The 24,264-nt window shown below is 40.2% G+C and overlaps 1 protein-coding gene across 1 annotated transcript; it reads right to left on the bottom strand.

Annotated features, from left to right (window-relative positions):
• Nucleotides 1-1,276: 1,276 nt before the first annotated feature.
• Nucleotides 1,277-16,351, bottom strand: LOC100764921 (OX-2 membrane glycoprotein). Its single transcript, XM_035443190.1, has 5 exons — nt 16,340-16,351; nt 8,827-8,908; nt 5,557-5,883; nt 3,590-3,862; nt 1,277-1,419 (listed from the first exon to the last, which is right to left on the bottom strand). Exons 1-5 carry the CDS (start codon nt 16,349-16,351, stop codon nt 1,277-1,279), a joined length of 837 nt encoding a protein of 278 aa, XP_035299081.1.
• Between the last annotated feature and the right edge of the window lie 7,913 nt (nt 16,352-24,264).

Here is a 24,264-nt window from a genome sequence, read left to right as displayed (position 1 = left end):
ATTTCTTAAGTGAGGCAAAAGTTGAGCACATATAAAACTTGCCTTTTTTTGGCATTTAGCAATTGTATTCCTCAGAAAATCTAAGAGTTGCTTAATGAACCAAGAAATATTACTTTGCAAATATGCCTGTCTAGTGAAATTTATCTTGAGTTTAAAGAGATATAACTTTTAGTCAAAATGAACTTTAAGTAATGAATTGGAATACTTTAGACATTTTTGTTTTAAACACAGAACAGTTTACAATGAATGCAACTGACAACCGGAGCTCCTTTCCAGTCAGGAGAGGGGTTGGGATCCTCTCTGAGTCAGGAGAACAGCACACTAGATCTAACCTGCTTATGAGAACTGCCCATGACCTGCAAGAAGGAGCCTGCCTTTCCTCTCTGGCCTCCTATTTCCTAACTGAAAAACTGAAATGCTTGGATAAATGGAATCAAAGAGAATTTCCGCCTTTGATATTGTGGGGGAGAGCTTCGTGTCCCAAGGCTTATGTTTATATGCCATGAGATCATCTGATCTATAATCTTACAGACAGAACAAATCCTCTCATCTACTCTCAAAAAAGGGACAGTGACATTGTAGGCTCATTGCTTGTTTTGTAAATCATATGAATTGATCTGGTGTTGATTTAAAAAGGGTTAGGCAAGATGAAGTGGTCAAAAAAGTTGTGAGGACATGAGAGATACCCCACGAAACACAAAGTGAAAAGGAAAGGAAGGTAGAATTTGAGGGAGATTTTTAAAATCAAATTCTAAAATATCACTCAAAACCAACATTTGTTTTCTTTCCTGACCCTGAAGCCCTGTTACATGAGATGGAAGAAACTCCCATGTCACCCCTTCACCCTAGGAAATTCCCATTTCAAAAAAAAAATAATCACAGTTTTGTGCTTACTAGGTTGTGCATAGCTCTCAGAAAACAAAGAAATTTAATTCTTTCTCAAAATATAACTTACTTCTCTTGTTTTAGTAGCAATCTTATTTTCTGATCCTTACATTGTCTAAGATTTGGCTGGCATTCATGAAGAACTGAGCTACAATAAGAGGAAGAGAACTGGCAAAATACCTTTGAAAATTTATTTATGCTAGCTTCATATATTCACTCATTTAACAAATGAACATTTATTGAGAAATGTCACACACACACACACACACACACACACACACACATATATATATATATGTTTATATATATATGCAATAAACACAACAGTGTTGCTCCCCCTTATTTGTATATTCAAACAATCCCAAATTACTACAAAGGAAAAATATTTACCTTATTTCATCCTCTGCATCCCCTGTGACGACTCACCACGCTCCTGATTTCGGTGGCGCTTCCAGTATAGTAAGATTGAGATCAAGACCAGAAGAATCACCAGAGAAACAATGCTTAGCAACAGTGGGACTGAAAACCAAAACCCTGCAAAAAAAAAAAAAAAAAAAAAAAAGGAGAGAAAGGGAAAGGGGAGTCAGAAGAGGAGATGACTGGGGCAAAAAGGGAGAAAGCCACAAAGCCACAATTACAACTTTTAATGACAACTGAGCCCTCATATACAATTACCCTTAAGTATATACCTAGTTATGTCTACAGTCATGGCCTCATAGGATTTGTAAAACAATTAGATATTAGTAACAGCCAGCAAATTTCATGCAGTTACATACAATGGGATCGTTGCAATGCCACCTAAATTAAACCTGATACTTTCTGTAGTTAAATGATATTAACATCTAACAGACTTTAAACAGAAACCACTCCTAACCTTGGAGGGTAACTGAGCTCAATACTAGGGTAGAAAATATAAGAGCAAAGGGTTAGTCAAATCCTTTTGCCTCCAAAACCCATATTCTTTGCAATAGGTTACACTATGGTGACATGTTCATTAAAGAAAAATTAAAAATACTAGGAGATATAAAGGGGAAAATCGTGAATCCTATGATGCCAATCATTGGAAGCAATTCATTCAATGTTTTATTGCACTACTTCAGGAAGCATCTAGCACCTTCTCTATAACAGAATGCTCGCAATTGAACTGAAAGAAAGCCTTTGGGTTTGTCTCATTTCTATGGTTTCTAGAGCTGCATGTAGGGTTCTTGGTACCATCAGTAAATGTTCACAGAATAAACAAATGCTGTATAAACAGCAGCAGACATTCCATGCTATGTAAGTCAAACTCAGAATTCTTGGAAAAGAACTAATTTTCCTTTTCAGGCTCTTGTTTCTCCAGGACATTGCTCTTGGCCTTGGCTGATCCTGAAGCTCTCTTCACAGAAGTCCAAACACAGCACACAAGGCTTTTTGGCCAAAATTTATCTAAATATCCAGTTTCTAACTAGCCTTGACACTTCAATAGGAGCTACTTCCTGGAGGCCACTGCACATGGGCAGTTCTTCCAGGTTGCACTGATTGCAACATGCCATTTTACAATGCTTGTCACTGTGTGCCAATTCCAGAGTTAGTGCTTCAAAACTACAGAGAGAAAGCTTGTCAAGGTCTTCACTCTGAAACCAAGCCCTCTGTAGTCACTTACACGTAATTCCCACACCTTGCATCCATGAGTCCCAGAGAGAGTCATGTGCAAAGGATCATCCCAGGGCCTAGAAAAACATATGAAGGGTAAGCAGTTTCTCTAAAAAAAGTGATGACCCTTCAGATGGGGCCATTCTTGGTGAAGATCATCCATTGATTTCATCATCAATGTGAAGTCCTCCAGGAAACCTTCCTAATCCTCCAGAATTGCAGGATTGCAGATCTGAGGACCCATTTCCTTCATGGTCTACTGTGTCTTTCTCACTGGAGTGTTGAACACACAATTTTGTGATTGCCTCGGAAATAGTTCTGTGTAGATGGATATCAACTATAGGTATATAAAGTATTATGCTGTTTCCCATCTATCCTTTCTGGCCATTTTACTTTCTGAAACTTCAGTTAGCTGTTGTGTATAGTGCAAAAAAAAAATAAAAGAAATCCCAGAAGGAAATGATTGACAAATTTTAGCTTGTATGCTATTCCGAGTAATGTGTTCACATCCCACATCGTCTCATCCCACCCCACAAAGGATGTGAATTGCCCAGTGTCTCCACACTGTGTGTGCTATCCTTCTGTCAGTCATAGAGTAGTTCCCTTGATTTTCAGATCAACTGTTTTTTTCACCGCTTCCTTATAGTCATTTTTTTCTCTTAAAGAGACACTAAAAACAAATGTTTATTAAAGCAGATTGCTGTGATTGTATTTTCTTAATTGGTGTTGGTTGTTTGACCTTTTACCATACATAATTAGAGAGGCAACTTTAATTACAGGTGTGTGTGTGTGTGTGTGTGTGTGTGTGTGTGTGTGTGTGTGTGTGTAAAACATACAGTTCAATATTCTCTGCAGCTTCATGTGACTAACGGAAGTCTTCGAATGTCACCTCTGCAGGTAGGGAGACTACAGAAAAACTTGCCTTATTTGCAACCTCAGTTCTTTCTACACTTGTCTCATTCTCTCCTTAACTATGGCCTTTGCTGAGCAGTTGAAAGTCTCTGCAGAACATAGCCATCTTCCGGGTGCATAAACACAGAAGCACCAATCTCCCTTGCCCACCTTCTCTTACCTTTGTCCAGACTCTGCTTGTAGTCGATCACAGTCCCCAGGTATATAACCTGGCAGATCACTTCCTTCCCAATCTGACTCTTGGGGTCTTTGACCCGGAGGATACTGGTGACAGATGTGGTCCCATTTGAATGGAAGTGACTCTCGGTACTATTCTCAATTCCTGTACCCGTGCCCTTCCAGGCAATGGCAGGGGCTGGGCGGGCAGTCGCAGAGCAGGTTATGTTTAGGTGGTCTTCAAAATAGTTGTAGTGAAGGAATACTATGGGCTGTACTGGGACAAAAGAAATAACACATGGCCTGTCATCAGCTAAGCATCTCACCTGGCTTCTGCATTTTCTCATAGGGATGAGGGAAAGATCCTAAAAGAAAGACAGTGGGAGCTAGACTGATGAGATGACACCCCTTGCCTGAATCTCAGCTCTCCCAGTGAGGAGCAGCAGAGTCCAAACCTCTTGTGAGAATCTCCATGTCTGTAGTTTGTCTCTAGCATAACTGACAGGTTAGAGAGAGCGAGATGAAGACACAGCACACAGTTTGTCTCCTCCATACATTGCAAGTCTAATTATTCCGTATCTTTTGTGTGATCAATATCTTCTATTAGATGTTTCTCAGAAAGATTTTGACAGTGCCCCCTAATTGGCACCTCTATATGTGGATTCTACCTATCAGAAGACCAGGCAGGGCACAGCTTTTAGAGACTGCTGTTTAGAGAAATTTGCATTTTCTGGAAAAAGCTGAATGAGGCAGAGAGGATAATGGGGAAAGAAAAAGGCTTGGTTGGAAGATGTACCTAAAACACAAGCTAGAAACTGAGTGTTCATAACTAGGAAACTCAGAGAGTGACTGTTAGAAGGGTCCTGGGGATCACCTGACAAAGAAGGGAAAATCATTTAAAAAAGGAAGATAGGACTTTCCTACAAGTTCTGGCCTGTTCTCTTTGTAAAGGCTTCCCAAGCTAACAACTTCATTCCTGCCAGAAAGTAAGCCTTTTTTTCTGCCAACCTGAACAAAAAAAATGCTTTTGTGGTTGGCTTCAAAGCCCACAAGTTAATTAGAAGCCAGTGATAAGGGAAAGCTTGTTTGTGCCTGTAGGGTCAAGGGATAGGTAGATCATAGGATCTGGGGGAATAGAACTGTAGAGGGTGCCCCAATTTTCAAGCATCAGTAAGTGCTGGGAGAGATAAATGTAAGGAAAAATGAGGGCATTTTTATGAATCTGATGTAGAAAGGGTCATTTACTGTGAGTGAGAACAGGCTTTCCACTTTGGGGGATAGAGAAAAAATGAGTAGGAGAAAAAAATACTATAGAAAAAAGAAAAGGTGCAGAAAAGAGAAAATACGAGAAGCAAAAAGGGAGGAAAAGAAGACAAGAAGGGGAGAAGGATGAGGGGGGAACAAAGGAAGGGAATAAGAGAAACAGACAAAGAAGTGGAAATCAAGAAGAAAGCTGTCTGCAAAGACTGCTTTGCATCCTGTTATATTTTCAGTGGCATTAGTCCATTATGAAAAGCCTCTGCTGGCTGTGCCCTTAGTAATCCTGAAACAGTTTCTTTGAAATAAAATAATAAAGATATCGTATTGGCTACAGGTTAGACTAATCTGCCTCTGTCATTAGGTTCAGAAGTTGTCAAGGGCTCTTGAGACAACACATTGCACATTTGCTGTCAAACATCGAGTCAAAAATCAAATCGCTGCTGTGCAGAACTTATTGCCCTCATCATTGTCTTCAATTTTGGTGACCCAAGACCCCAGAGAGTAGACAGTTCCAGCCAAACAATTTAGTGTAGTGCCTAGAGTTCTCCTAATTCTGCAATAACAGCTACAGCAGGCATGAAAAGCTAAGTACCTTCTAGTGAATCTGTGCATGCTTATGACACAGAAAATCCAGGCACTACAACCACATTCACAATGATACTGGAAATAGTATTTCTGGAAAGGAGAGAATGTATTCTCAAAGATGCTCACCATAAAGGGTGAGGCAGGCTGTTCCTGAGATCTTCCCAGAAACAAACGTATTGAAGAGACACATGTAGCAGCCCTCATCGTCCAGTGTTGTGTTCCAGAAGGTGATGCTTGTGTTCCAGAGTCCCAGCTCAGTGATGTTAACCCTGTCTCTATATGCAGGCTGGACTACAACCCCATGGGTTTTGCTATAAGTGACCATGTTTTCTGGGCTTACAGCTTTCTTTTTCTGCCATGTCACAATCAATGGTTCCTGGGATTGTTTCAGAGAACACCGTAAGGATGCAGGTGTGTGCAGCAGCTTTCTTTCATCCTGGGTCACCACTTCCACTAGGGAGCAAAAGAACATTTCTATTTTAGAACCTTATTACATACATACACACACACACACACACACACACACACACACACACACACACACACACACACGTACTCCTGGTAACAAACAGAATTCATACTGAAGCTCAAATATAGAAAAGAATGAAAAAGGCAAAGAAGAAAACAAAATGTGTACGTGCCTATATGTTAGCAGAGAAATGCATTTGTTTGACTTTTAAAAGCAGAAGCAGACTATAATAACAAGAAAACACTTAGTAACCAGAAATCCCAAAGAATCCCTGTGAGTTTGAGAGTAAGTAGAATGATTGAGCATGAAAGCTGCTAATTGGAATGAGACCATTAGATGAGTTCATGCTTAGTGAAGTATGAGCTAGCAACAAAGAAGGGCCAAAGGGCAATAGGCTGAGCAGACAGTTTAAGCAATGATTTGGGTGCTTTACACACACACACACACACACACACACACACACACACACACACACACACACACACACCAGAGGGCTCAGGCTCTGGAAATCAAGACTGAGCACAGACACACAAGGAGAGTGATGTACAGGATGAGGCTCTAGGAGGCTTGATGTACCCAACATGATCAAGAGGTTTTGACACTCAACTGATAATCTACATATTCTCAATTTTCATTAGATGTTATGGCAATAATTTCTTCTCTGCAATGATGGCCACTTATACATGACAGGTGACTTAATGTATTAGCATCCATGAAATAACAAATAACCAACAGCAAATTTCCAAACATTTGAGAAAAGGGATATAATAAAAGAGGAGTAATAAATGTTACATCCAAGAACTCACAACAAACAAATCCAGTCATCTTAAATCAATAAGCATTTTGGTATGAACATGGGTGAGTAAAAAACCAAAATTGTAAGTGGTAAAATTTAGAGATCTAGAGAACAGGAAACACAAAATCTCAACAAACTGTAAAATGTAGCAAAATGGCTACCACTGAATTAGGAATTAGTAGGCCAAAGGTCCAGGCCATGGCATTCCCACATAATGTCACACATAGAGGTATATATTGGGAAAGGAATAACAAACGACTCAAAGAATAGACTTAAGCATTCTAACATTGGCCCAGTAGCACTTTTCACATGGAAAAACAAAAGAACAATAAAATGATGAGGGGAGCAATCCAACATGTATCAATAATAAAACCTTATATACCTGACAACATAACTCACACACACACACACACACACACACACACACACACACACACACACATATATATATATATAAATCAAATACTGCTGAAATTACAGTTGCAAATCCACAGTCATAATAATAAAGTTTTCTATACATCTCTCAGTATCTTTAATTCCATAACTTTAAATTATTAAGACAAAGATTCAAGTATAACACAGAAAATTAAAAATGATCTTTATATGTGGTTTCATATCTAATTTTAATATATGTATCATATGTTTTATATGTATGGATATGTATCACTCAGATATGTACACTACTAAGTGAGAGAATGTTTAAATTTTTCAAAGCATACATAAAATATTTCCCTAAATCAAACTTGAAATTGGCCTTAAATTTTGCTCTTTCTGAACATTGTCTACACAACAATAAAACCAGACATTTCCCCAATCCTTTTTAACTCCAAGTACAGCTGAAATCATAGCAAGATTCATAAACCAAATGGTATCACATAAACCAAATTCATATCACAACCAAATGGTAGCCAAAAGCTTAGTGCACTAAGTGTCTGTAAAACTTGATAAAGCATTTATGGACAGATTTAATACTAACTACATTAACTGGGAACCAAAGAGACTAAAAATGAATAGATACCTGCTTCTAAACCTCCTTCTTCCTACATCAAACAACATAAGTGAATTAATAAAATGATGGACAATATACAGAGTTGCACAAAAACACTAAAATTTGTTCTTTAAGGATAACCAAACAGAAGAAATATTAAGAAGTATAAGCAGGAAATGGAAGGCCATAGAGAGAACAAATGAGGGCATAACAGCCAGCATACCCTGGATCACTAAGTGTCACCTAGCTGGTAATGTAATGATGGGAACTCCTTAAAGGGAAGAAAAGTTCTGGAATGCAGAACCCATTGGTGAGGTTGAGGTTGCCTGAAAACTTTTGGAGATTTTACACAACATATTTGAAAAAAAAAAAAAAACTGTTGTTTTTAGAATGCAGGGTGGAAAAAGGGGAGCAAAACTACAGTTGAACACGTGGGTAAGCCTATGTTTGACTGTGGAGAATCTCCCTTAATGGAGCAGTTCTTTGGTGCTTATGTGGAATTGTTTTTGATTCTGCTACTCAGTCAGTAAATCCTATAATTTGTCAAGACTGTGGGTGGGTGTGAAGCCTGCCACATGATGAATGACATCACACCAAAAATGATTAGAAAAAACAACAAAATCAGCATAAACTGACCATTAACAAGAAGCAACAAGAAGAATCAGGAAATTCAGAGAAGGTGGCACAAGCATGGATTTTGAACAGGAGATACTGTAAGCTTATGTATCTCCTTTTTTGAAGTTTTACTTTCTGTAAAAGGTCAATAAACTCAATTTTAAGACATGCCTTCCAGGAAGAATATATCTGTTCCTTCATTCCAGATGTTCCCAGGTCCTTAAAATTAAGTTCAGGGAATTGTTTTTCAAGGTTCTCTCCCCACCCAGTTCTGTGGGTGAAAAACTGACATCATATTTTACTTGGGAGGGGATGTTTTTCTTAAATCTAGTTTATTTAATGGAATAGACTTGGAATGCCAAATTGTCCCACTACTTTGAAAAGAAAGCGTGGAGAACCACTCTCACTATCCCAAGGCTGATGGCATGCTCCAGTAATCCATGCAGATGAGTGGGCTAGCTTAGCATACATAAGAGTGGCCAGCTTCCACCCCAGAAGGTCTCCGGGTGAAGAACTGAGCGTCTTTACCTTGAGCTGTGACCAGTGCTACTGCTGCCATGCCCCAAATCAGGCTGTAGATGGAAAGATGGCAGAAAGGTCTCCTGAATACCTGAAGACAGAAAGCAAACGATAGAAATGGGGGTTGCGTTGGGACAGAGCCAGGGAAGTGTCCTTGTAGTACCGATTTCAGGAAATGTTGGAATCAAGTGTTTATCCACCAGAGTTGCATGGAAACAGAAACCAAGGCTATAAATGAACTAAATAACAGAGTACTCAGGATGTGGGGAGGGAAAAGCTTCGGTGTGGCTCTCTCATGGCCCTGGCAGTGTGAGACTTGCTTTTAAAGCTACCATTGTCAAGAGCATGGTCTTGAACACATAGGTTCTCTGAGCCAAACTGCCTTAGTTAATAGAGAAAATACAGAAAATGCAGATGTCAGACAGCTTACCCTTCCCAAATAATCAGCCATGGTTAATATTAAGGACAAAACACAGAAGGAAAACACTTTTCAGAAACACATGACTACCTTTGGACTTGGCTGAGGCAGACTCTCCTGAAAATGCAACAAAATTTTTAAATACATGGTAGCCAGTACTAATACTAACTTTGTTTATTGCTTCATTGCTTTATTTTTTTATATTTGCCTAGGAATCCTCTGCCTTGATAAATGCCCTGGCGCTATTTAAGGGACTGTTATTCTGGGAATTGCCTTGTTAGAGACTGAGTGTTTGGATGAGCTGTCCTTTATGGTTGTCACAGAATCATTTCATTGGATCTGAGGTATGTTCATTATAAGTGACACAAACAGAAGATGGATGTTCGGATGTTTTCAATTAATTTAGTGTGTGTGTGTGTGTGTGTGTGTGTGTGTGTGTGTGTGTGTGTGTGTGTGTGTGTGTACATGCATGATGTGATGGGTGGGTTGCATGTTATCCAGTATGTGTGGAGGTCAGAGGACAACTCCATGGATTTGGCTCTCTCCTTTTACCACAATGTGAGTTTCAGGGACTGAACTCGGGTCACCTGGCTTAAGTAGCAATTGCCTTAACGCTGAGCCACTTTGATCGCTGTAGCTCTATGACTTTTATACTAAAGGAGTGTAAGGAACTGAATTTCATTTTTATTTTACATTGCCATTCCAACTGGAGGTAGAAACTTCATTTCAATCAATGTTGTACCTTCTCTTTGCATTCAGCCTCTCACCACCCTAATACCTTATAAATGTCCCCATTCCTGGCATTGCATCTGCACTCCAGGAACTTATGGGGGCTTACAGCACACCAAGCTACAGTATGTGGCTTCCAGGCTTTCATTACAACCATTTTTCTACCTTGTGTTCAATAACCAAGGCCATCCTTTGAACAATTATTGCTTCAAAGGCAAACTGTAGTTGTCTCATGGTCTTGCAAACTAGCCCAGGTTCTCCTTGTGCTGGGCAAAGAAATTTGTTAATGCTGTCTCTAAGTACCTGTGGCATTCTGCTATACAGCACCCTATCTTCTTTTGGACCTCAAGACCTCTGTACAGGTAATAGTTTTCATTCCCTACTGCTGGTGGTAGGACATAACACTCCTTCTTTCATACATGATGGTGTCAGGACAGAGACACCAGGCAGCCCTTCCCTTCTCCCAGACTGGAAAACACATATCTCCCTGGGTCAGAAAAGACGGTTCTTCACCACCCTGGAATTCCTCAAGTCTTTGGGGAATGAACTTTCCCCTCCTTTTTCAGCCTGTGGAGTTCCAAAGCCTGAAGGTCCAGGTCGTTGTTATTGCAAAACTTTGTTTTCTGAAACTTCTCTGCCTTTTTGTGATACCATTCTTCTTCTAAGGTAGTAGATACATGACTATATTGAAACACCAAGGGACAAGAATAAATGACTGGAGCAGACACATACAAGATAAATGCATGAAAATATTTATTTCAACTTTTACTTTGCATTTAGATTACTAAACTACTAATGATCATAAAACTAACATTTATTGAACACTGGCATGTACCTGGCACTGTTCTTAGCACTTGAGATCAACTACTTTGCCCAACACTTCAAGAACCTATGAAGAAGGTGCTGTTAATATCAACGCTTGCACAATGAAGAATGTGAAGGAGAGATATTAAGTGGCTTTCCTTGGGTAACATAGCTAAAAAGTGGTAGAAGCAAGGCTCAACCCCCAGGCACTGGCTACACAGTCATAACCACATCATAACCACATCACCACACAACCTTCCCTGTGTGAAGAGCATTGTTGGTTTTAAAAAAATGGGCACAAATATAAAATTATTTTGTACTATCTGTCTCAAAACCATGATTGCGAGGATTATCAAGCTCTTGCTGACTTGTCAGGATAAGACAATCACATTTAATGATGTTTCCAGAGCCAAACAACCTGGCAGCCATTATGAATCTGGCTAGAAGTTCCCCTCTGATGTCTCATGGAGACCTAGATGCCCATTTCCTACTACTACTGGGAGCTGAGTGCCTACACACATGCTCTCATATTACTGGGTCTCCTTGCATAACAAGCTCTGCCTTACCAACATTTCAGTCCCTTTAAATCTCCAAGTTCTCTTGTATTCTAGTTCCTTTGCCTCCTTCTTTTGCTTAAAATGTTCCCAATGGAAAGAATAAATGGAATAGATGGGTTAGTAGCTTTATGACTGACAGGAAATTCATCATCAGTTTATCCCATGAAGGGTTGCCTCTGGACTTTATTTCCCAGACAAGAATGTCTCACTGGATGTCACACTCTTCTCCTTTCCAGACATTTAATTAGTCACTCCATACAATAAGTTCTCCCATTTGAAGTCCTTGCTTCTTGTTCTGGTATCCTGGCCTGAGTTTGTGTCACTGGGTTCTTTGTCCTAGTTCTAATTGAATGTATTTCTAATTCTTTTTATTAGTATAATATAATTACTTGTACGGAAGAATAGGTTTCATTGTGAAACCTTCATGCATTTCTGACTGAACCTTTGGCAATGCATCTTTCATCATCTATTGAGTTTGATTTTTGCTAGGCACTGTGACAGGGGCTTTGGGGACTAATAGATAAAGTAGATACAGACCCCTACTCTGCTAATTCATTTTACATATTTACAAATATTTATGTTACTATACACCTACATACATACACACATACATACATACATACATATATACATACATACATAATGAAACTGGCTAGAAGTCCCCACCTGATGTCTCATGGAGACCTAGACGCCCATTTCCTACTACTACTGGGAGCTCAGCACCTACACACATGCTCTCAGACCTCACAGTGCTAAGTCTCCTTCTTGCATAACAAGCTCTGCTTGTCAGCCTTTCAGTCCCTTCAAATTATCAAGCTCTCTTGTATTCTAGTACATCTTCCTTCTGCCTAAAATGTTCCCAATTGAATATATATATATATATATATATATATATATGTGTGTGTGTGTGTGTGTGTGTGTGTGTGTGTGTGTGTGTGTGAATATACATACATACATACATACACACATTGTATATACATATATGTGTGTGAGTATACATATGTACATATACTTAACACACACACACACACACACACACACACACACACACACCACACATATATATATATATATATATATATATATATATATCCCTAAACTTTGTCCACAGTATTTTCATTACCTGCCTAGCATTCCCTCCATCCTTCCCAAGACTCTTCCTTCTTCTTTGTGAATGGAAAAAATATAATGCTACAGTGTCATTTGCCGATTTTGAAAATACCACTCCCAGAGAGCATTATGTTCATGGAGTTGGGCCATAGACTGTGTACATGGAGTCAGTGTGTCATTTGACTGTTTTTCCCCCATTGACCCACAAGAATGTCAAAACTCAGCAAACCCAGTTGTTTAAACAGGATATTTGACCACATTATCCTTGCTCCAACCTATTTTTGCAACAAACCAAGAGTGGACATCCCATTCTGAATATGCATATTATTAGCCCTTGCTTAGCCACAGCCTCTGTTACTGCAATAAGCTGAAGTTCATCTCTAAAGCATTGGACTATTACCACTTAAATGGCCTTGGTTTGGGCTTTTGCTTCAGGGTGGCTGTCAAAGGATGGATTATCATCTGAGGGACTGTCTTCTCTTCATTCTCAAGTTGTGCTTTCTTTTGCCACCCCTTTTAGATACACTGACTTCTAGAGTTTATTTTCCACAAACTTTCTAAAGTAGGTCACTCTCATTGCCCTAAAATGTCTCTTTGTCTTATGATATCTGTTTTTTTGTGGGCTTCAGGGCCCACAAAAGAGGAAGAGAGTAGAGTCTTTGAAGAAATGGTCATGGCGACGTGGGTTGAGATAGAATACCATGTAGCCTAGGCTGGTGTTGAATTTGCTATGTAGCCAAGGATAACCTTGAACTTCTAATCCTCCTGTCTCTGTCTTCTGAGTGCTGGAATTACTGGTATGTGCTGTCACACCCAGCCCTAGGAAACAAGTGTTTGAAGATCTGGAAATAACTTCAATCTGCTACAAGGATTTCTATTCCTTTCTCTGATCTGCTGGAACACCCCAATTTTAATGTCCTCTTACTTTACACTGTATGCAATTGTTATTTTGGTTCATGTATGCTCTCTTACAAAATAGCCATGACCTAAAACTTACATTAGGAGGAAGTGTTACTGGGACAAGTGACACACCATGTCAAGGCATCTGGTGTGTCACAAACATAATCTCATTATGTAAACTTGAGTTTTCCTAACAAAGTGCCATCCATTATAAGAAGAGGCAGAAAATAAACGGGTAAAGTGCAACACTGTGTTCCCTGGGGTTTAGGTTGCAAAAGAAGCCTAGTAGTCCTGGATAGGCTCTGTAGTTTGAGATCCTAGATGAATAAAGTATGTCTAGCTTTTCTGAGGTCAACTGTACCCTATAGGCATGTGTGTGTGTGTGTGTGTGTGTGTGTGTGTGTGTGTGTGTGTGTGGTGTGTGTGTGTGTGTGTGTAGGTGGGGATAGGAGGAGGGGGAGAGAAAGAAAACTGTCATAGTACAGTCACAGAGAAGATCTGGCTCTGCCAGAACCCACTGAACTACTATCACAGTCCTTGAACTTCCATCACAGTCCTTGTCCTGGTATTCCTGGTGATCTTTCAGGATGTATACTCTGAAAGAGGTGAGGTCTCACCCCTGTGGCCACCTCCAATGTCACCCCATACCTGAGTGCTTTACTGTCTACACTTGGGGGAGACCCAGTTACTTAGCCCTTCTGCCTGGATCCCACAAGCAGCCATAAAGTTGTGTGTACTGATATCCCTCTATATGACATAGTTGGGTTTCCTAACATTTTTAGGGCTAAAGGAAGTTAAAAGTCCCATCATCTGAGTGATCATTACTGTGTGCGAGAACAATTTGTTTGGGGATACTCAAGTGTACCGTGCCTACCTTGTGACTTCTCATGACTTCATTGGTCTAAGGCTCACAACAAAGTCACTACCCTTTAGGAAGTTAAAAGTAACGAGCTTCTAAAAAGGATGCAGCCTCCACAATATCTGCTCCACCTCCCCCTTTTCATACACACAGACACCACCTTCAAGAGGGCTTTAGCTCTGAAGTGCTTCTGAAGGGACTTCTGGAACGTTTTCTTTATATTACTGAGACTGTTCTCCATCTTTTCTTATTGTGTAAGAAAGCTAGAAAATCCAACAAATGTATCCTCTGGCTCTGACATCAAGGGGTCAGTACATTTTTCCTTTATCTTCAAGCATTTATCTTCAATACATTTGCTTTATCTTAAAGAAATCACAGGGGCAGATTATGGTGTATCCATTCCACAGCATTATTTTCACCTATTACGACTTTCCCTCACAATGAAATCCAGGCCTTAGCAAAGGCTTTAATAAGAAAATATTTACCATGCTTTTATAGTGAAAAATAACTGTGTTTTATGGGGGAGAGAAAATGCAGATGAGACTGAGGAGTGGGTCCTGGGGAGGGTGAAAAACAAAACCAGATTAGGGAGCAAGGAGTCAAGAGTGAGGCTTCACTGTTAAAAATTTACATAGTATTTATTTATATTAGCCCCTGGTTTATGCAGGATAATGGCAGCTTTTCCGTTCCTCGGGAGGTGATGGGATTGCTGGTGGTAATCAAGCCTAAAGTCAATCCTAGATGCATTAGGTAAGACACATTATTTAACCTCTCTGGAGCCTGGGGCACAATAATAGCATTAATCCTGGGGTTAAAGGAAGCATAGGTGAGAATTGAAAAATCATAATGCTTCAATATCGGAAGCTTCTGAGTACTGACATGATATTACCATAGGAAATTTCACATCTGACATCATGTGATGGTCATAGTCACCAAAAGGAACTATCTAATCATGACATTATCTGGGGGTCTGTATATATGATCACCATGAACTATGAATGAATTCCCTGTTTGGTTTTCATCCCACTCCCAAGAGATCTCATTGTGCATATGCAAATATTTTAAAAAAATCTATAGTATTTCGAATGATAAGGATCCTAAGAGCCTGTCTGCTGCAAGAATAGCAAATCAATGCTGCTGTCATATTACAGGGGTATGGTAACAATTCCACGGTAAAAACACGAGTACAGTGCCCAGAATTTAAAAGATGCTAAAAGATTAGCCAGTCAAGAATTGACTACACAGTTGAATCACAAAGACAAAGAAATCCCCCTATAATCCTTATCCAGAAGGTGGATGTTCATTATAGCCTGGTCTTACCTGACAGCTACGCACCTGCTAGGTGTATAGATCTCATTTTCCTATTCTTCCTAGATCTGAATTTGTATCTTCATTGCAGCCACAGGAACTTGGAAAAAAATGAACCTCCCTGCCCATTTATTTGTAAAACAGGAAAGCAATTCCTTGTTTAACGATTAAGAGCATCTGCTGGGCAGGGGACACTAGCTCACACACCACCATTCTCCTTTGTTAAGAAAGGTAACGCAAAAACTGACCTGTGTTCTTGCCAGCCATATGAAAAGCAATACCTCAGTGTTTTAATTGCATTTAGATTATCACCTAATTCTACCAGTTCCCTGCATATAAAGAATAGGGCGTATGACCACCCATCCTTTTTAAAATTTCTGTCTCGTAAACAGTACTGAAGACTCAAAATGTCTGCCCCCTCTAAATATCCCGGCTTTTCGCACGACCACCGAGCTGACAATCCTTTCAAAGGATTGCTTGCGGGTCTATTGAATGCTTCATGGCTTCCCGTGAAAGGAATACAGCAAGAAGCAGTATCAGTAGATTCTATCTTGATGCAGAGCTACCCCTCCTCCCTTTTGGGGAAGCCATGGAGCACTAGCCATGTTTTCCTCCCAGTGGGATCTGCAGCCCGTAGCAAAGCCGCCCACCCCGTGGGACCAGCGACCCTGGGGTTTCTCCCGGTCAATGTCCAGCAATTAGGAAGTCCCAAGTCCCGGGCATCCTTTCTCCAAGAAACAGATTCTTGTGCCTCCCTCGCTGCCTCGGCAGGCTCCCAAGAGCCAGGGGCTCCAGATTATCCATTCCGCCCTCATCATCCCAGACTCCTCCACTCACCAGACTGCCCATCGTTGCTCTGGGCCGCAGCTAGACACCAGCTTCTTGGGGTCTGAGCTCCTCTACTGTGGAGGGTAAGGCAGCAACACCTGTCAGCACTGGTGCCAGCGATGCAGCAGCATAGACACACGCAGACTCTATAGCGAGCTAGGACACGCCCTCCCTCGACCGCCTTATCCCCTCCCCCTTCACGGACGAGCGTTCTCGCCCTTGCTTCTTTTCTTTTCTTTCTTTCTTTCTTTTTTTTTTGAGTAATTGAGCAAAAGCGTGAAAAAATCGCTCTATAGTTTGGTTTTATTTTTCGTTTTAGATTTATTTATCTTATTTTGCACATGAGTAAATGAATATTTTGTGTGCTCATCCTTGGCGTCTCTGGTGCCACCAGAAGTCAGTAGAGGGCGCCAGATCACAGTCCGTCAAAGAGAATTGGGAGTTGGAATGCAGGCATATTGAGGCAGACCTGCTGCTGCATCCATCCAATGGCCTTGAACAGAAAAGAAAATAACTTGGAAGAGAAGAGCGCGGGGAAGGGCTGATGGAATTCATACAGACAATCTGAAAAAGAGAATAATTTTATTTTAGAGTTTGATGTGTTAAAGGCCAGTGGGGGGGGTGCGTGGGTGAGGAGAGAGAGAGAGAGAGAGAGAGAGAGAGAGAGAGAGAGAGAGAGAGAGAGAGAGAGAGAGAGAGAGAGGAGAGAGCGCTCATAAGGACTCACAGCTACCTGTGAACACACTTCCCCAAATAGAGCACCTAAAGGCACTTTTCTTCTGGTTATCAGATTGCCCTGCAGCACTTCTAAGAGAGGGATGGGAACAAAGGGATAGATCAACTGAGTAGCATGTTGCCTTGAATTTAAGTTTGACCTTGGGGAAAGCTTCCCAGGCCATCCACATAGCAACAGAAACCATAGTGGAATACTGACTGACTGTGTCGGTTTACATTTCTGTTACTGTGAGCAAATGCCAGGACCAAGGACAGCAAGCACATGGAAAAAGATGGATTTGACTTATTGATGGAGTGGGGGTGGGGAGGGATTCCTATGTGACCCAAAGGCATGGCAACAGGCAGCAGGAGAGACCACATCTTCAACTACAAATACAAAGTAGAGCTACCTGGCAGCAGAGCAAGACTAAGAACTCTCAAAGCCTGCTGCCAGGTCACCTACTCCTTCTATCAAGGCCAAATCTCCTAAATATTCTATAACATTCCCCCAAACAATGTAACCAACCAAGTTTTTAAATACCAGACTTATGGGAGACTTTTCTGATCACCAAATTGAGGCACCTTTAATATATTATATATATATATATATATATATATATATATATATATATATCACATCTTCCCAAGGAACAGTGCTGCCCACAGTAGCCTAGGCCCTCTTAACAACAATTAACAGCCAAAATAATATCACAAAGACACAATATGATCTAGTCAATTCCTAAATTGTGCCTCTCCCCTCAGTTGACTTAGGGCTGTATCAAACTGACAACTCAACTTAGCTAGGACACCAATTCTTGTAGCAAAATTGAAGGTATGCAACACAGTATTGTTAACTGCTGTAGGCATTGTAGTGTTACTAAACTTGCAATGCAGACATACATCGCCTTTAGTCATAATACCTCCTGGTTGCTCCCTCTAGGCTCTGGCTAACCCTTTTCTGTAAACCTTGTAATGTAATAGCCTCTCCCAAGCTATGTAGCACATCATAGTATATGGTTAACAGTGGATAAGCATGTGCAAACACTATTCTTGGAAGGCCTTAAATACGAGAATAAAGTACAAGAGAAAACTGTGGAAGACTTTTTGAATTTAGAGGCTGTATAAATTACTTTTCTCATTTCTGTGGCATAGTACATAGTTGTAGAATATTATTTTAAGATGTGTTACATTTGTTTTAATGATTCAAAGATGTGCTGCATTCTTTTATGTTGTATTTGTTTAACTCTGGGAAGCTGTGTTACTTTGCCTGCCTAAAACACCTGACAGTCTAATAAAGACGGAATGGCCAATAGTAAGGCAGGAGAAAGGGTGGGGGGTGATGACAGGCAGAGAGAATAGAGGGATAGATGTTCTACAAATGCTAAGGGAACATGGATGCCAGCGCAGACTACTGCATCCATCAAAGCTTTCAATCACTATAGATGGATAAAACAAGATATTCCATGACAAAACCAGATTTAAGCAATACATATCCACAAATCCAGTCCTACAGAAATTACTGGAAGGAAAACTCCGATGCAACAAAGATAACTACACGCAAAAAACCGTAGGCAATAGATAATCCCACTTTACCAAACACCAAAAAAGGGGAGGGGAAACCCACACACAATAACAACAACAAATCCAAAACAAACAAGAATCGACAACCAATGGTCATTAATATCCCTCAATGTCAATGGTCTTAACTTGCCTTTAAAAAGATACAGGCTAACAGAATGGATACGAAGACAGAATCCATCCTTCTGCTGCATACAAGATACACATCTAAACTTCAAAGACAGATGATACCTCAGAGTAAAGGGTTGGGAAAAGGTTTTCCAATTAACTGGACCCAAGAAACAAGCTGGTGCAGCAATCCTAATATCTAACAAATTAGACTTCAAACTAAAATCAATCAAAAGAGATGAAAAAGGGCATTTCATACTCATCACAGGAAAAGTCCATCAAGATGAAGTCTCAATCCTGATCATCTATGCCCCAAATACTAAGGCACCCACATTTGTAAAAGAAACATTACTGAAGCTCAAATCACACATAAAACCTCACACACTTACAGTAGGAGACTTCAACACCCTGCTCTCACCACTAGATAGGACCACCAGACAGAAACTTAACAAAGAAACAACAACAAAAAAAAACTAACAGAAGTTATGACCCAATTGTGTTTAACAGATATCTATAGAATATTCCATCTTAACACAAAAAATTATACCTTCTTCTCAGCGCCACATGGAACCTTCTCTAAAATTGACCACATACTCGGCAATGTTGCAAACCTACACAGATACAAAAAATTTTGGAATAACCCCCTGTATCTTATCAGACCACCATGCTTTAAAGTTAGAATTCAACAACAACACAAATTGAAGAAACCCTACAAACTCATGGAAATTGAATAATGTGCCATTGCACCATTCTTGGGTCAAGGAAGAAATAAAAAAGAAATTAAAGACTTCCTAGAATTGAATGAGAATGAAGACACAACATATCCAAACCTAGGGGACACTTTGAAAGCAGTGCTAAGAGGAAAGTTCATAGCACTAAGAAACTGGAGAAAAGTCACACTAGATAATTAACAGTGCAACTGGAAGATCTAGAACAAAAGAAAGCAAACACTCCCCAGAGGAATAGATGCCAGGAAATATTCAAACTGAGGGCTGAAATCAATAAAGTAGAAACTAAGAATACACAACAAAGACTCAATGAAACAAAGAGTTGGTTCTTCGAGAAAGTCAACAAGATAGACAAACCTTTATCCAAACTAACCAAAAGGCAGAGAGAGAGCATGCAAATTAACAAAATCAGAAATGAAAAGGGGGGCATAACAATGGACACTGAGGAAATCCAGAAAATCATCAGGTCATACTTTGAAAACCTGTACTCCACAAAATTTGAAAATCTAAAGGAAATGGACAATTTTCTGGATAGATATTACCAAAATTAAATCAAGAAGAGATAAGCAATTTAAACAGACCTATCACCCCTAATGAAATAGAAGCAGTCATCAAAAGTCTCCCAACAAAAAAGCCCAAGGCCAGATGGTTTCAGTGCAGAATTCTACCAGAAATTCAAAGAAGAGCTAATACCAGTACTCCTCAACTTGTTCCACACAATAGCATCAAAAGGGACATTGTCAAGCTCTTTCTATGAGGCTATAATTAGCTAGGTACACAAGCCACACAAGGACACAATGAAAAAAGAGAATTACACACCAATATCCCTCACGAACATCGATGCTAAAATATTCAAGAAAATACTAATAAATCGAATCCAAAAACACATCAGAGAAATCATCCACCATGATCAAGTTGTCTTCATCCCAGGAATACATGGATGGTTCAACATCCGAAAATCCATCAATGTAATCCACCATATAAACAAAATGAAGAAGAAAAACCATATGATCATCTCACTAGATGCTGAAAAAGCCTTTGACAAAATCCAACATCCCTTCATGATAAAGGTCCTGGAGAGACCAAGAATAACAGGAACATACCTTAACATGATAAAAGCAATATACAGCAAACCAACAGTCAACATTAAAGTAAATGGAGAGAAACTCAAGGCAATTCCTCTAAAATCAGGAACAAGACAAGGCTGTCCACTCTTTCCATATCTCTTCAATATTGTATTTGAAGTTCTAGCTAGAGCAATAAGACAGCAAAAGGAGATCAAGGGGATACAAATTGGAAAGGAAGAAGTCAAACTTTCACTATTTGCAGATGATATGATAGTCTACATAAGTGACCTGAAAAATTCTACCAAGGAACTACTACAGCTGATAAACATCTTCAGCAAAGTGGCAGGATACAAGATTAACTCAAAAAAATCAGTATCCCTACTTTATACAGCTGATAAATGCACTGAGAAAGATATCAGAGAAACATCACCCTTTACAATAGCAACTAACAACATAAAATATCTTGGAGTAACAGTAACCAAAAACAATAAAGACCTGTATAGTAAGAACTTTTAGTCTTTAGAGAAAGAAATAAATTAAAGAATATACCAGAAAAATGGAAAGATCTCCCATGCCCTTGGATAGGTAAAATCAACAAAGTAAAAATGGCAATCTTGCCAAAAGGAATCTACAGATTCAATGCAATTCCCATCAAAATCCCAACACAATTCTTCACAGACCTGGAAAGAACAGTACTCAGTTTTATATGGAAAAACAAAAAACCCAGGATAGCCAAAACAACCCTGTACAATAAAGGAACTTCTGGAGGCATCACCACCCCTGACTTCAAGCTCTATTATAGAGCCATAGTCCTGAAAACAGCTTGGTATTGGCACAAAAATAGACAGGTTGACCAATGGAATCAAATTGAAAACCCTGATATTAACCCACACACCTATGAACACCTGATTTTTGACAAAGAAGCTAAAGTTATACAATAGAAAAAAGAATCTTCCACAAATGGTGTTGGCAGAACTAGATGCTGGCATGTAGAAAATTGCAGATAGATCCATATCTATCGCCATGCACAAAACTTAAATCCCAATGGATCAAAGACCTCAACATAAATTCAGCCACACTGAACCTCCTAGAAGAGAAGGTGGGTGGTACACTCAAACAAATTGGTACAGGAAACCACTTTCTGAACATAACACCAGTAGCACAAACATTGAGATCTTCAATTAATAAATGGGGCCTCATGAAATTGAGAAGTTTCTGTAAGGCAAAGGACGCATTCAACAAGACAAAATGCCAGCCCACAGAATGGGAAAAGATTTTCACCAACCCCACAACTGACAGAAGGCTGATCACCAAAATATACAAGGAACTCAAGAAGCTAGTCACCAAAACACCAAACAATGCAATTAAAAAGTGGAGTGCAGAACTAAATAGAGAATTCTCAACAGAGGAATCTAAAATGGCTGAAAGAAACTTGAGAAAGTGCTCAACATCCTTAGCCATCAGAGAAATGTAGCTCAAAACCATTCTGAGATACCATCTCACTTCTATCAGAATGGCTAAAATCATTAACACCAATGACAGTCTATGCTGGAGAGGATGTGGAGAAAGAGGAACACTCCTCCATTGCTGGTGGGAATGCAAACTTGTACAACCACTTTGGGAATCAGTATGGCAGTTTCTCAGGAAAATGGGAATCAGTCTCAAGATCCAGCAATTCCTCTCTTGGGCATATACCCAAAGAATGCACATTCATACAATAAAGACCATATGTTCAACTATGTTCATAGCAGCATTATTTGTAATAACCAGAACATGGAAGCAACATAGTTACCCCTCAACTGAAGAATAGATAGAGAAAATGTGGTACATTTACACAATGGAGTTCTACTCAGCAGAAAAACAAAAACAAAAACAATGGAATCTTAAAATTCGCAGGCAAATGGATGGAACTAGAAGAAACCATCCTGGATGAGGTAACCCAGTCACAAAAAAATAAACATAGTATGTACTCACTCATATATGATTTTTTAGAAATAGAGGAAAGGATTACCACTCTAAAATCCACACTGCCAGAGAAGCTAGGAAACAAGGAGGACCCCAAGGGAAGATTGCATAGTCCCTTGAAGAAGGGGAGGGGGACAAGAACCCCTGAACTAAGAGGGATCATGGGACATGGGTGGAGAGGAGGGTAGTGGGAAGGACAGGAGGGGAGGAGGGAGGAGAACAAGAGGCCTGAGACAGGGGAGAAATAGAAGAGGCCAAAAAAGGAGATGCCATGATATAGGGAGACATTATAGGTATGGAGAGAGGAGAGGTCTGGCACAGGGGAAATGTTAGAGGATCCACAGGGATGACCCCAACTAAGAATCCAAGAAGTGGTGGAGAAAATGCCATTGATGCCCTTCCCCTATAATGAGATAGGTTTCTACCTTGGTTGCCATTCCTAGAGCCTTCATCCAGTAGCTGTTTGAAGCAGAAACAGTCACCTACTGCTAAACACTGAACCATACCCCTGGAATCCAATTGTGGAGAGAAAGGAGGGATGAGCAAAGCAGCCAAGACGGTGCTGCAGAAACCCACAGAAACAGTTGACCTGACATAGTGAGAGCATGGAGACCCTAGTCAGAAAGCTGGGGAAACAGCATTGGACCAAACCAAGCCCTCTGAATGTGGATGCCAGCTAGGAGGCCAAGACAGTCTATGGGACCTCTAACAGTGGAGCCAGTCTTTAACCCTAGAGCACAAATGGACTTCGGGAGCCCATTCCCTATGGAGGGATACTATTGCAGCCCAGATACAGCAAGGAGGGCCTAGGTCCTCCCCCAAACGATATGACAGACTTTGAAGGTCCCTGGTGGAGGACCTCACTATTCCTGGGGAGGAGTTTGGGGATGGGTTCGGGGGTGTTGGTGGGGAACACCGGAGGTTAGGAGGGCGAGGGAATGGGGGAGATGGATATGTAAATATGAGTAGTAATTAAAGAATTTAAATTTAAAAAGAAAGAAAATGACAAAAATTTTTAAAAAAGAAAAAGAAACAAGTCAAGACAAGGAATTTGTAAGAATAAGTTTCTTTGTGTGATTTATTTGGTAGCTGGGTGGCGGGCCCCCCAAAGAGCAAAGAATAAAAAACAACCAACAACAGCTCATAAGAAAAGCAACTTAAGGAAGGAAGAAAGGTGATGTCTTAACTCACAGTTCATGGTGAAGAGGGCACAGCAGCAGAAGCATGGACCTCTGGTCACATGGCATCTATAATCAGGAAGCAAACAGAGGTCACTGTTGGTGTTCACCTGGGATTCTTTCTCCTTTTTATTCACTTTGGTGTCTAGTTCATTGGATGCTTTCATCCCATTCATGGAGGGTCTTCCTATCTCAAGGAACCCCATGTAGAATCTATTAACCATCAGAGAAGAGTAACTAATTTGATTTCACGATCTTCAGCTGTGACTAGGTCTGAGCTATCTGGACCGTAGGCAATAATCAGGAGTTGAGCAATTAATCCATGCTATGCACATAGAACCAGCAATCAGAGAAGGCAATGGATTTACACACTAAAGATCTTTCTTCCATCCCTTCTTTAGGCAGATGGTGTGATGGAGGGAAACAGGCCACCAAACATTTTAAAGTTTAGTCTTTCCCCCCATGGTCAGGTTGTCAGTCTTGTCACTGAGATTTACATCATCTGTCTCTTCTTTGCTGTCTTCTCTCTGTAGCAGTGGAATTCTACTGTCCATAATCATCATCTCTGTGAAGCAGGAGGAGGATTCACAGGCACC

This window comes from Cricetulus griseus, chromosome 4 (genome assembly GCF_003668045.3).
Source record: "Cricetulus griseus strain 17A/GY chromosome 4, alternate assembly CriGri-PICRH-1.0, whole genome shotgun sequence".
NCBI classification, from domain to species: Eukaryota; Metazoa; Chordata; class Mammalia; order Rodentia; family Cricetidae; genus Cricetulus; species Cricetulus griseus.
Note: the sequence above shows the minus strand (reverse complement) of the source record. Positions and strands in the feature narration are given on the sequence as shown.

What these genes read in the sequence shown, in the direction of transcription:
- LOC100764921 (XM_035443190.1), bottom strand. An exon ending in AGCACTGGTCACAGCTCAAG is followed by an intron (nt 5,884 to 8,826) that starts GTAAAGACGCTC and finishes TTTGCTCCCTAG; the next exon opens with TGGAAGTGGTGACCCAGGAT. An exon ending in CAAGCAGAGTCTGGACAAAG is followed by an intron (nt 1,420 to 3,589) that starts GTAAGAGAAGGT and finishes TTTTTTTTGCAG; the next exon opens with GGTTTTGGTTTTCAGTCCCA.